We start from the raw sequence: 14,177 nt of genomic DNA, 5'->3' as shown, positions 1-14,177 counted from the left end.
GGTGGGCTGTCAGCGGTGGCAAGCCTTTGAATCTTTTATCTTTGACCTGTGCCTTGGTGGCAGTTTCCTGGCAGAGTTATTTCGCGGAATGAAATTTGCCCATGATGTAAACAGGATTTGTCCCCGATTGTGTCTTGTTTTAAATGCAATGTGTACATGAACGTTGAGCTAAATGCTGATATTTTTTCCCTGTCCCTCCTCCCCCCACCTCTAGCGAACAGTGCTGAGTAAGGGAGAGACAAGGAAAGACGCCTGCATGAAGACGGAGCTGCTGAAAGATATCACCAACAATAAAGAGGAAGGTGAGCACCTGCTTCGGTTGAGGGCCAGACCTTGCCAGTGGGGTCGGCACGTGACGCAGCTGGGAGCGAAATCAGGGGACTGAAGATGTGCTCTGTCCCCTGAGGGTCTCAGATGTGCGCCCGTTACAGGAGCAGCACCGTTCTCCTGTGTTCATGCTGAGCAGGGCTTCTCCCCCCAAAGATGCAAACTTGCTTTTCAGTCCATCCCTCTCCACCCACCTGAAGAATTATATCTGATTTTCACTTCTGCTTTGGTGTGGCTATAAAGGAGACTCTAGTTACTTTGAACTTCCTTTGTATGACTGGTTTTAACTGAACTCTGATCCCCAACACATGATGACCTAGCCCTTTTCCTCCCTCTATTAAACTTGACTTTCTATTTTCCTGTGAGTTTCTTTGTTGCTCCAGAACAGGCACCAATTGCTCCAGGATGGCCGGTGTGGGGGAGATACTCTGCACATCATGCCGTTATGGGATGCTTCATGGCTTCTGCATTATTTCTGCTTACTTTTACTTTGCAGGAAGGATGCACTGCACTTGTTAATTTGAGGAAGTCTTTCCTACATGGTTGTCTGAGTTGCATGCATGCAAATCTGAGGACTTAATAAGTGTCAGTGAATTAGGAAAAAAACCCACAACCTTAATCTTTTTTTTTTCTCCTTTTTTCCCCCCCTCTTCTTTTCAAGGCTTCATTATTCCTTGAGTAGTTACTTCTCGTTGCTCTGCAGGGATTTAGTGTATTTTTGTTCTGTTCTCCATAATAGAGCATTAGAAAAGCACGAAACTGCCCTATCAAAATACCTAGTGTTGGCTAGAAACAAACTTTTGGACTTAATTCAGACCTGTGCGAGTACAGCCTTGCTTTTTCTTTCTCTTCTGTCCAGCATTATGTTTTTTGAAGCTCCTCCAGTTAGAAAGTAAAGCTCTGAACCAGCAAAGTATTGAATGCTTTGTTATATCTGGCCACAGTGCTTGCGCATTATCTGGAAGCACGTGAGCGTTGCTGTTGATCGCAGTTACGTACGCGCCTCTCATCTGGGAAAACCAGAGGTGAAGTCCGAGATGTCTGTGGGAGGTCACGTTTGAGAGACCTAGCTTTGATTATCTCGCTCGGATCAGGAATATTAACTTAGTTTGTTTAGCTCTGGGTGATCTCAAGGTAAGTGTCAAGAGTCTAGTGGGGTAAAAACCCAAGGTGATGGCCGGGAGAGAGACATTTCAGAGCCCTGTATGTCGTCACTGGTTTTGACTAAAAGCAAATGCTGTGTCTCAAAAAGAAGCTGAGAATCCTTGCTGTTCAGGAGCAGTCTCAAGGTGCTCAACTTTCAACCATTTCAGCTTATTTTACAGTTCTTTTGCTGGAAAAAAGGTCCTAAAATCTAAACTGCATAGTTTTCATTCTTGTGGTAATGTTCTGATCATATCTTTTTTTTTTTTTTTAAACATACCACATGTGTAAAAAGGCAATGGTTTGCTTGATTGTTGTACTATGTGCACTCTTGTTAGCTGACCTTCATTAACCAGCTGTCATCGTCATAGGGCTTTAATTAGTTAATGTTCCTAAACTCTGTTAATAAGTGTTCAGCATTTGCATAGGAATTTACATTTTTGGGTGTTGCATGAACATTAAATCATTACAACAGACTCGCAAGATGGCATTTGGAAATCGTTTCTTTAAGCCCCGTTCCTGAAATCAGGGATGGAGGCAATGCATGGAGGTGAGATGCAGGGTTTGGTAAAGCATCCTGAAGTCTGAGATTTTCTCTTAATGCTTCCTAGAAGAGTCATTCTCTCTTTAGAGAGAAGGACACACGTGGGGATGAGAATCCATGCAAGTCTGCTGGTGCTTTTGTGTTCTGATTTAGGCAGAGCCACTGCGAAGCAGACTGATCTTGTATTTGATGGGAGCTGTTGTCTATAACACAAAACTAGGTTTGTCCTGGATTCTGTTCCCTTTGGGAAAATTCCCCTGGCAGGCTATCTGTGAATATTGAACTCAGGATATAAAACCCCGAGGTTTGAGCTTGCAGATCCAAAGCCTGAGTAAAGGTGCTGTTTGGGCTAGAGGTGTGATTTATAAGAGGGAATTGCTACGTTTACCCCCTTTTTACCCTCCCTTGACTCAGAAAGGTTGCTCCGAGTTTGCGAGGTTGCTATTAGAGCCCCATTTGAACAATATCAGCACGTATCACCATAGCTCTGCTGCTGCCTCAGGGAACGGCCTTTTGAGTTACACATCTGCGTATGGACTTGTGCTTTCTCTGTGTCCAAGACGCGATAGGAAACTGAGGACGCTGGCAGCTTTTTGAATGAGATTTTGGGGGTCTGTCCCACAAGCACGTAAGGCACAACTGGCACTGCTGCGACTGCTGCCTGCCTCCGGTGCTGGTTTTGGAGGTCCGGCTCCTGTTGCAGGGAAGGCGATGTTGTGAAGCAATAGCTGCACCGCCCCAGCTTACAGCCTGATGTTTTGGGGTAATGTGTGCCCAGTCTTGGTTGTCCTCAGTGTGCTGGTGCTCATTTGTGACAACTCGGGAGCTGTACACAAGGCAGTGAGCTGCCCGGGCAGTCGGGGTAGGGCAGAGTAGAGAGCTGGATACTGTTAGAGAGCAGTCTGGAGGCAAGGTGTCCCTGCGTGGGAACTAGAGCTCAGCTGTTTTGTTTTTGGGGCTTTTTTTGTTGCTGTTTTGTTCCTCGAATGAAAGGTATTGCAGAAATGCACTGTTACTGTCAGTTGGCACGTCCTCTTCTGGTTTCATCCTGGCACTGATGAAGAGAAATAATTAAACTATGAATTTAACATACATCTGTAGTAATGAGATCTTCAAGTGTTCCTGGCACTTTAATTTCTAATTCTGGGATTGAGTCCCAGACTGTGTAAAGCCCAGTGCAAGTTGCTCACTAGACTTAATGTCCCCTTCTGCCTCCAGTTGCTCAATACAGAGAGGAAAAAAGCTGTGGCTGCGACTGGTTTTGTCAGCCATGGGGAAATGTTCCAGTGCAGTTTTCCTTGTGGGTAAAAGTTGAGGTCCATCGTTCCCTTCGGTGACGGGGAGGGGACAGGGGCAGGCGGATGGAAGAGATGAACGGAAAAAAGGTGCTGTCACGTTTTATTGGGTCATGCTGCATTTGGTCTGACTCGGAGAGAAGCTAATTAAAAAGTGGTTTCTCACAAGAATTGCAAGGGATTTTAGTTGTCCTCCTGGTGTCCGCAGCTCTCAACTCGGTGCTGCATCTCACTTGACCTTTCAAGGCAAACTGCTCCTCTGTCTATTTATTTATTTATTTTTCTGTTTCTCAGCCCCAGAGGTGGAAAGTTCCAATAAAAAGGCAGAAGGAACGAGCAGGCGAGGGGAGTCGATAGCAAAGCTCCCAATTAGGCCCAGCGTTGCGGAGACTTCACCCGAGGCAGCCATTTTACAAGGCGACGGTGTCGGACCGTAGCGCCTGATTAGAAGCACGCAGTCGATTTGCTCTCAAATAAACTTAAAACTGCTTTTAGAGAGTGTCAAGGTTTTAAATTCCTGGAGGGGCCTCTCTTGTTTTTTTGTTTTTCCCCTCTCCCCCTCTTATTACACATAGGAGATTGCGGCGGGTGAGGAAAGTGCTGCTTTCCGCGGAGCGGCTGCAACCTTTGCGTTCCCTGCTGTGGAGACGGCTGCTTTAAAAGGAGAAAAAGAATAATTTCCTCACCTTGACTTTCTCAGCACTTGGAGTCCCTGCTGAGACCGACAGCCAGGAGACCCGATAAAGCAAAAAGCCACTTAGGGATCTTAGATGTATCCCATTCACCTGACCTGACTCATCCCAGTATTGAGCATTAAAAGCGGAAGTTCTTTTTCTTCCCCTCTGTGTTGCCTTTTGGCCTGTCCTGCAGTAGGTGGGAAGCAGTCTCCCACTTGGTGACTGCGTACCCCAGGCCAGCAGCGCATGGGGCCCCAACCCGAGCAGCGGCACTGCCCCTTGCGTTTTGGAAACACAGGGCCAAGTTCTCAGGTGGGTCTCATCTGCCTCCACTGATTTAAAAGAAAAAAAAAAGTGGGGGGGAGAGGTGGGGAAGAAAAAGAGAAACCATGAGTAACTCCCCCCAGAGAGGAACTCCGGCCTGAAGCTTTTAATTATCTTCATTTCTTGGCTTCAGAACACTCCGATTTTTGGCCTCAACGATAGCGGTGGTGCTTTCCTTTGAAATGGAGTACAGAACCTCAGTCTACTGTTTCATACTAGTTTGGACTCTTTCATCAGACATCTTTTCAGCATCTTTTTAATTTCAGCTGGGCTTTTCTCTGCTTTACAATTGTCTTTTTCCACTTCGAAGAGGAAGGGGTGGAAGGAGCTGTTGTGACAGAAGGATTATAAGCAGTTGCGTAACTCCCTTTTAAAAGTTTATCCTGCGGGACAGCTGGGTATTGAATAAATGCCTGATATCTGTGGTTGTTTTAAAAGATGCTCTGTAAAGTACTTAAGGCACAAATGTGTCAAATGCGTGTGTATATGTTAATGTATGCAGTACTTACTTGCACTGCAGTTCAAAATGTGCTTGAAATCACAAGCTTTTCATTTAAGTTCGTTCTTTGCTTACCAGGCAAATCCTTAGTTCAGAGCTGTGATATTTCTCTTGCGGCACCTGAAGGCCTGCCTCATGTTTCATCTGAAGAAGCAGAGCTCTCTTATCCTTTGTGCTTGAGGATGCCAGAAATACATAGAAAATGTCTTGCAAGACACAAACAGTTGGGTGTCTTGGCTCTAGCAGTGCTCAGTACCAAGATGTTTGGGAAAATGGGTAGAAGTCACAGATGACTCTGCATTCACTTGTAGGGGTCCCCCCCCGCCTGCCAAACCTTGTGATGGTTGGATTTTGTCCTGGAGGATGAGGGCTTATACCACTTAACATATTTTTCTTAATTCATCTCCCTGAGCAGAGCTCCGAGTTAAAAAAATATATATTTTTAAGGTTTTATCTTCCAGGGAATTCCCAAGTTACTGCAGAGCTTTGATCTGGCTTCCTGCGTATGAAGAGTTTCTGGTGGTTCCTCATCCCTTTCAATCTCTGTAGAGGCAATTCAGTTCCCTCTGGCTGTAGTCAGAATAGCTGGCATGGACCATGTTCATCTCTTGTATGCCTTCGGCTTGAGGGCAGTTTTTGGCAGGCTGACTGAGGGCTCCCACTAGGTCCATAGCAGGACAAGAGCCAAACATGCCTCTGCTGGAAGGGCTGGAAATCCAACGCGGGCAAAGCCAGTAGAAGGGAAGCTGCGTTACAGGCATGTGGGCTGGGATAAGAGAAGTGGGTTTCATTTTTTCTTTTAAATATCCAAATTAGGGAATAAAGTTCTCTCTCTAATTCTGAGCCCGTCCACCTCAGTTCTGCTTACACGTGGTAGATGTATCCAGGTGGTGATGGGTTTATCCAAAGATGGATGTAGGTCTAAAGTAAGTCAGACAGATCATGGTTTTGAGCTGTTGTCTTTTCTCTGCTGATTGTAAAGGTGACTTAAGGACCCTAGCTTTTGAGAGGTCTTTGAGACATCTAAACTGAGGTGAAACAAACTCAGCCAAGCTGTTTTAGCTTCTGCCCTCCTTTGTCAAGGTTCTGTTAGGTTCATTGGAATTTTAATTTAATTTTAGATAAATGTTTTTACTATTGAGAAGAAAACTTAAACTGAGTGAAACTGATGCCAAGGGGCCTGTTTGTAGAGAGGTGGGAGGGGTGTGAACTCTTGGTTGCTCTCAGTGAGTTGTTAATTCAGAGTGCTGATTTAACTATATTACTGATTATTTTATTCTTTGCCTTGGGGAGGTGCAGGGATAACATATCTGCATAATTTTGAGTCTTGAATTCCTTGTGTTATTAAATTGTAGCCAACTACTGGAAGATACATGTTCATGGACGTTTGTTTGAACTTGGTAAGAAGTTCAGCTCCATAGCTCGGTGAATGGACAGCATAACAGAAGATTAATCTCTTGAGTATGTTACCAGTCATACACATTGCTGGATTTTAAATTAATTTTGAATACTCAGAAAGGGATACATACCGCATCATGGATAATGTGACAAGCTTTTATTGGTGGATATGGCATAGGGGATGCAGAAGGCAACACTGAAAATATTAGGATGCTTCTAGTAATTGAGGTTACACTTCTGTGGAATTAGTTTATATCTTTCATTTTTAATTAAAGAAAGAATGGTCGTAGATTAAGGACAGAGTTGGAGGGAGAGGGGAATATGGGGGAACTTAGCTTTGTTCTATGTAGAGAGGAAATAAATAGAGTCAAATAGTAGAGATTTAGAGAACTGTCGATTTTAGGGTTTTTATTCACTTCCACTCGCAGCACAAGAGCAGAAAAGCATTCAGTTAAACTGAACAACATTTTCAAGAAAAATAGAAGCCTGTAGGATGTGCTTTGTTTATGTTGTGCCTGATTAACCCAGGGAACTCATTGCCATACATTTGCCATATTTTTAGCAGGTTTGCAGTGAAACATCTTTTTTGGATAATGAGAAAGGGAAGACGAAAAAAATCATGTAAGGAACAAAGTCATTTCTTTAACTCTTCGGTGCTATCGAAGAGATTTTATAGGCTGTTTTATTCCATATTTATCCATTGTAGGGTTCTGCCCTCTCTGAGGTTTGTGTTTACATCCCCTTCTACAGGCCCTAGTTCAGCAAAAAGACGAATATATGTTGAAGTGTGTGTGTTCAGCAAAGCACGTAAATGTGCACTAATTGTAAGTATGTACCTGACACCTGTTGAATGCGGCCAGACTTGCAAACATGTCCTGTTAGATGAAGGTGAAGCTCTGAATTACAGGCAGAGCATGCAAGGGAGTGGACCAGCAGTTTAGTCTGGTATTCCTATATTCCTGTCACCAGATCAGGTGTTTTGGTTAGGCTAGCCTAATTAGGTTACCTCATCATATTAAGCAGTGTAGCTCCTGACATAAACTAGCTCTTAGTGGGGAGGTCTTTCTAATTAGCTGCTCAGATAGGACCTGGGCCCCAGGTAGGACCTGGGCCCCAGCCATCCCTGACTGAACCCTTGCAATTGTTAGGTTTGCTTATGGGGTTTCTTACAGACGTTCTGTGCTGTACGTGAACTCAGTTTGTAGAAAACAACTTTATTTCCAAAGTAATAAATTCATGAAGTTTTTAGTGCCCCTGGAAGGGAGCAGGAGGATAGAGGTGATCTTTCCCCAAACAAGCCCATCCCAGCAGCTGCGGGATGGTGTTCCCCACTATGTCTCACACTTGTCCGAGGTAGAGAGAGAGATTTAATCTCTCTTCACATTCAGTCCTTGGCCTCTCTGCTGATTTCATTATTTATTTATTTATTTTTGAGCAAGAAAGCCAAGTGATGACAATTGCAGTAGCAGCTTTTCTTACATGGACATGTGTATGTTAGAAACCAAGTTGTGAGACCTTGCAGTGCATTTTGCTCAGCCACCGAATGGCAGCAAGCAGATGGGCACTGATGGTCTGGGTTGGAATCGAATGTGATTTGGAGCCAGAAGCTTTAGGACCTTGCTTTGCCATGCAGCTTGTGCAGTCATTTACAGCAGGACACAGTGGGTGCATAATCCTGTTAAGTCAAAATGTTACCCCTGAAAGCTGTTGTCAAGTTCTACAGTTCTGTGCAATGTTAGGGACTATGAAATTTTATTTCTCTGTTTTGTAAAATTTCTAGTAATACAGATTTGGAAGTTTGGTGCATGTTTATAGGGATTGATGGCACTTCCATAGACAATCAGGCTGCATTTTGCACACTTAATAAGAGTGGGCGAAAAACTGTATGTGGGATTTTAATTTCAGCCTCATCGATTTTTCATAGAGTCCTTATGCTTTTTGGAGTAATGCAGTTATGCAATGCTCTAATTTACCTTGTTTTGGTTGCTTTTATGGCAGGTAGAACAGTTCCTGCCCCCTGCTTATTGCATTTATCTAATAACCAGCCACTGAAGTTACTTGACTGCTCTAGTGGGAGTGCACAGCATTTAAATCAACTAATATTGAAGGCCTCATTCTGCCATGTGGCTAGTGAAACCTCCATCAGTGATGAGTGATCCCATTTTTTGTTTTCTTCCAGAGCTACCTTTGCTGAAATCATTTTTTAAAGGTCATAACATGGTCTTTTAAAGATACCAAAGGTAGAACGAGAAAAATAAAGGTTGAAAGAAGAAGTGTATGACCGTTTGTTGCGTTCTCCCCTGCCCAAGATTTCTCAAATAGTTAAATAACAATGAAAAAAAAAACCAAACCACCTGGTAGCACTTTGTTTTCTCCTAGCGAGAGTCACTGCTTTTAAAAACAAACCCTTGTGCCTCTTATCAGAGCTCTCAGTACACAGAAAGTGGTCTGGGTGGTGTGAGATGGCAGCAGATGGAATTGCTGACTTTGAATCATGCTTGGATACCCATGAAACTGCCTAACTGAAGTGTGGTTTTTGCCTCTGCCCTCCTGCAGACATTGATGAGCTCTTTTTAAAAGTTACTCGACTCTGCCTGGTCTGAGCTGGCAGTGCCCGCATGGGAGGCAATCGCCAGCTTGGCGGCCTTGGCTTGGGAAGGAACGGTCTGCTTAATGCAAGTTCCTCATCAGGAAAAACTGTCAGAGGTGGACTCTAGGGAAGAGTTATGATTCATCGTCAGGTTTTGAAGACGCTTTCCAATAAGTTGCTGAGCACCCAACCTCTGTGGCTTTTGGTTTGAAATAAGGGACAGAGTTTTGAGAGGCCGTGTTGAGACTCCGCTTGTCATTTATGGTCAGGACGAGGGTGGAACAAGTTGAGCATTGCAGCAGGTTGTCCAGAGAGGTTGTGCAGTCTCCATCGTCGGAGGTTTTCGAGACCAGCCTGGTTTGAATTGAGCACTGACTGTGCTTACGGCAGGAGGTTGGATTAGATGATCTCCTGAGGTCTCTTGTGTGATTCTAGGTGTATTGCCCAGCTCTAAGGTGGCTTCGAATTTGATGTTGGAAATGTTTTTCTTTAAATCCCAGATGAGCACCAAAAAAGCAGGAGGTTTGGGGAATACTACAGTTTCAGGTGCTTGAAAGCGTTGGTTTTAGAGACTGTATCTGTGAGTGCTATCTCTGCATAAATCAGTATCAAAATAGATCTTAGAGCTTAACCCAGTCATAAGCAAAGATTGCCTGAATGAACACATTAAAAGCAGGGGGGAGGCAGAACCTCAAATAGTGGGTTTTTTTCTTTCTTTTTTTCCCCTCCAGTTGCCACTGATCCTTGTCACAAGATGGTAAGGGAATTTGCTGCTTTCTGAGGAGCAGCAGTTGCCAAGGGCTGGGCCATGCTCCTCCTCCGGACCCAGCCGGCCGTGCCTGGTGTTGGCTTTCAGCTGCCTGTGCTCTGCGGCCCCCGCCAGCCTGGCAGAGCTAAGCTGTGAAGCACTAGCCCAGGGATATCGAATTCGACGTCCTGGATCTTGGTTCCTCGGTGTGCTTTAGACTTGCACCAGGTTTTGCCAGATCAGCAGAGGCATTCAGATTTTTTAAAATTTTCCTCGCGTGTTCAGGCTTCAAAGCCGTGTGCAGCGAGGTGCAGTTACCCGCTGTGCTGGCCTGACCTGGAAAGCTGGCCTCTGGTTTGACTCCAGGCCCTTCGGAATAATCATGGCCAAAGTGACTTTGATTCGAGCTGGTTATAAATCAGTCCTACCTGCTTTGACAGCCCACTTGGACAAAGCTTTAGCTGATACATTTTCTGATGCTTTTCATATCTGTCTGGCCTCTGGAAGGAAAACAATACAAGGAATCCCTAACAGCAGGTTGATTTAATCATTCTACCGAACGTGCCAGTGAGTTGTTATCACTTCTGGTTGCCTGGGGAGCTGCTAGTTTGTCTTGTTGGAAACATTTCTGCAAGTACATGTGAAGTTCATATTTGGATTCTTTCATCTTGGGTCTGAAATCTCTGATGGGACAAATTTATTGGTGTGGGGGGGAACAGAGGAGTATTTGGGGAAGGGAGAAAAAAATCTTTTCACATGGCCCCATCCCTTTGTTTTTCTGTGAGTGAGCTTTTAGTTCAGTCTGCATTTGAATCACATAATTGTTTTTGTCTAGAACTGCATTTAAAGTGCTTTGGCCCTGTGTTTCCTCTGGCTATTGCCTCTGAAACGACACCGGGAGTCCTGATCCTGGGCTGCTTAGTCCTGGCAAAAGGGTGTTAAACTGGTCTTTGCTGGACAATATTGCCAGGAGGGCTACGTCTGTCAGGGAGTTGCTCCTTGTGATGCTTCATGTAACAGCAAAGCCCTGATGTAGATATTTAACCACTGGGCTATGTCTATCCCACAGAGGCTTACCGGTACAGCTTTACCAGCAAGCTTTTCTTGTGTAAATCTGGCCCTGTAAACAACTTTGCCACAGACTTGAATGCAAGATGGGCAGAATTTTCTTTGACAGGTGAGGTTTTGACATATGTTCCAGTAAATGCAGTTACTGGAAAAGCTAAAAAAAATATTTACCTTGAAAAATCCATAGCTGGGAATAAATGGCCACATCTGCAGCTGAGATAAGTCAGAATGAGTGTACTGGTTTCAACTGACTACCCCGATTTTCACCATCTGAGGATCCAGCCCAAACCAATCAGGTAGGTAAATAGGCAGTCTAATTGGATATATGTAGCAGGCAATTTGCTGGGGTTGTTACTTGCCCTTTGATAGCCACCGTGAGTAGCTGTACCTTCTTTATGGAGTTTTGATAACACTTGTGACTCTTTCTTTCTCCCCTCTTCCTCCTTATCCTCCCTCTTTCTCCAGGATTTAATGCCATGGCTGCAGATGAAAGTGCTACAGAAAAGCAAGCAGGGGAACCAAAAATGGCAGTAGATGGTGAAACCAATGGTTCCTGTGAGCACAGCGAAGCTGGTAGCCACCCAAACCCAGCTAAAAACACTCAGGACAATACGAAAGTGAGCCAGCAGGACTCTAGTACTAAATTAAATAGGATAGCAGAAAATGGCATTTCTGAACGAGATGGTGAGACTGGGAAGCAAAACCATATGAAAGCTAATGACTTCACACAGACTTCTGTAACAGGGAGCAATGGATATATTCTAACCAAGCAGATGGCACAGGAGCAACCTCTAAGGACTACCAGCACCTTTGCTTCTCTCACCGGCCATGCTGCAAAAACCCTTCCAGGAGGAGCAAGCAAAGGGAGAACTGTGGGCACCTTTTCTCAGATGCAAGCCACGATGCCAACCAAGCTCGGGGAGGGCAGTAAGGACATGGATGCTAAAAAAGCCACCGCTGCTAATGCTGAAGTCAAGGTCCACAGAGCACGGAAGACAATGCCTAAACCCACCCCTAGCCTGGTAACGTATATGCCCAGCAGTCAATGCTGCTGCTGCTGTGATCGGTCTTGGCTTTCTTTGTGTGTGACAGGGATACCTTGCTGCATGTGAACAAGTATAATTTGGAGGTGTCCACTGAGTGGATTGATTTCCCCCCACCCCCTTCTCCTTCCTGCACGGAGGCAGAGGTGTTAAAATAGAGTCACGTGGCCACCATCAGCTCCCTTCCCCAGTGTGTTTCTGAATATACAGTTGATCAATTACCTTCTCCAACGGATCTATGAGATGCACTGAATGGCCTCTCTCTCTCGACTGTGTTGCTCATCAGCCGTCTGCTGAAATCCAGAGCTGCTCGTGAAACAAATTAGATTTCTTATCAGTTTGACCCAAAGGAAATTAAGCATAGCGTGTTAACTTGAGGCTTCTCCTAGGCTTGGAAGCTGTCAAGAAGCTGATATGTTAGATAACTTGATTACTTTGCCATATCATTAAAATAGCAAACCAGATGATGTTTGGTCCTGCTCTATATGTTGCCTTTACTAATGCAGCTTGTTTAGAAATCTTCCCTCCAGAGTCCTTGAGGGTGGATTTACCATCACTTATTAAAAACATGGAGATCTGCTTTTTTGGAGAGGCAAAATGGGATTTGAGGTGATCTGGTGTGACCAAGCTACAGGAGGTTGAACAGAAATGGGCCTTCTTTTATATCTGAAACACTGGCAAAGTTTGGTTCTTTTGCAAAATGTTGGGGTGTAGATATTGGAATAGACAGAGCTCCGCTATGAGCACTTGATCTTGAGCCCTGTGACACTTCCTCTTTAGATATGATGAGCTAGATCATTCCATCATGCTTTGTTTAATGATGGAGAGAGACAGGCCTTTGGGTATCTCGTACCTAGGTCAAGGAGAGAGTTGTGAGCCACCCTTGGCAATGTGAGCCACACCCAGAAATAAATTGGTGAAGGTTGGGTAATGGATCACTGTTAGCTACCACCACTTTATCTACAGGCAAATGCAAAGTTATCCTCCCATGTCACCCATGTGTTGCAGCACAGGAATAATACGGTATAAAGCTCTCAAAGCTGTGAATCACTGTGGTTTGGAGCAGGGGAAGGAAAAAAAAAAAAAAGGTATTTGGCACCTAGCCAGACACAGATGGGGGAAAGGTGCCCTTGGCTGCCGGCACCACCTGTGGCTCCGGAAGCAGGTGGGAGTCCAAAGAGCACATGAAGACTGCGAATCTCCTGGGCACATGGCCTCAGTAGTGGGGCAGAAACCACGCCTGCCACGATTTCACAACCATTCCCCCAAACCGCTAATTTCCCCTCTGTCTTCCCCGAATTGCATTTGAATTCTCTCTCGTGCGCGTGCCCCTGCTGTGTTTTTTGGCTAGAAACCGGGGAAGCCCAGATGCAGCCCAATGAAAATCTCACTTAAGGTTTTTGCTTACCGAAACACGGTTTTGCAAGCAAAACTGCCTTGCAGCTTTCCTTCAGCAGCCTCTTGTTGTACGCTTAGATTAGGCAGGGCAAACCCTCAGACCCCTGTGAATTTGCCGGGGAGAGATCCCTTGGGGCTGGGGAACTGAAAGAGGCAATTCCCTTTTAAGAGACGAGTGCCACGTTGGGAGAGAACGTCTTGCCCAATGTGTTTCTTCTCGTTCATATTTTATGATGCATCAAAAGAATTTTTTTTTTTTAATCAACCTTTTGGGGTTTAAGGTTCATCTCTAGAAAGCCGCGTGCAACTTTTTGAATGTTTGCCTTGCTGAGTTACACAGGTTACTGTGATTGTGCTGTTTATCATCATTTGCTCACGCAGTAGCAACAACTGCAAAAACCAAAGCCTGCAGTTGTTCAGCCGTTCTACAAATTGCATAGCCTGTCCATTTCCCGTGGGGTTAAAATTGGGAGAGAAACAAAATTCACAGAACCAGTGGTAAAAAGAGGCTGTTGTAGCATTCTCTGCACAAGTCCCTCTAGCTGAATGTGAACCTGTGGTCTTCAAGATTTGATCTCATTTCTACAGACAATAAAACATCTGTTTTGTTCAGCCTTCCTGATAATTGCTACCGAATTGCCCCCATTGTCTTCAGAATTTACATACTGTTTTCTTTTGAGTAGCAAAGTCCTGCAAGTTGTCGTTTTTCTGTGTCCTGTGTGTTTCTTTGTTGAGCTACTTATAAGAGGCTCATCAACACAGCATTGCAGAAACTTTTCATGCACCAGCCTCCACATTCGCACCTTTTCCCTTTCAAAAACTACGTGGTAGCAGATGATGTATTCCAGGAAACAAACTGTGGAAACCACCCAGAAGTTGACGTTACAGGAGGCAGTAGTTTTCATTGTTAATCTTTAGAGCATTGGTGTTTTCTTGGTAGACTCTTCTTGCAAACCTGTGCTGCCTGAGCGAAGGAGGGGAAAACAGTGTTTTGTTGCCTGCAAAACTCTAAAGATTATTTCCTTTATGGTTCCTGCAGAAACCCACTTGGGACCAAAAAAATTGTTTTCTCCAATCTTATAGCTGTCAGGGGACCTTGGTGGCCTTTTCCTGTATGTGTGGA

At 44.7% G+C, this 14,177-nt stretch overlaps 1 protein-coding gene across 12 annotated transcripts in view; it reads left to right on the top strand.

The window, feature by feature from the left end:
* Positions 1-14,177, top strand: part of EHMT1 (euchromatic histone lysine methyltransferase 1) — a 127,633-nt gene that overhangs the window by 60,357 nt on the left and 53,099 nt on the right. For 10 of the 12 annotated variants that reach the window (XM_026059716.1, XM_026059718.1, XM_026059727.1 and 7 more), the window contains 2 exons: positions 215-302; positions 11,079-11,635. In XM_026059716.1, the coding sequence (XP_025915501.1) occupies positions 215-302; positions 11,079-11,635 (645 nt within the window). Of the gene's footprint in view, positions 1-214; positions 303-10,795; positions 10,910-11,078; positions 11,636-14,177 lie in introns of those variants that run through there. The other 2 variants (XM_026059720.1, XM_026059725.1) reach the window with 2 other exon arrangements.

Source organism: Apteryx rowi, unplaced genomic scaffold (assembly GCF_003343035.1).
Source record: "Apteryx rowi isolate R43461 unplaced genomic scaffold, aptRow1 scaffold_16, whole genome shotgun sequence".
In the NCBI taxonomy this organism is placed as follows: domain Eukaryota; kingdom Metazoa; phylum Chordata; class Aves; order Apterygiformes; family Apterygidae; genus Apteryx; species Apteryx rowi.
The sequence above is the reverse complement of the archived record's forward strand: the minus strand, read 5'-3'. Positions and strand labels throughout refer to the sequence as shown.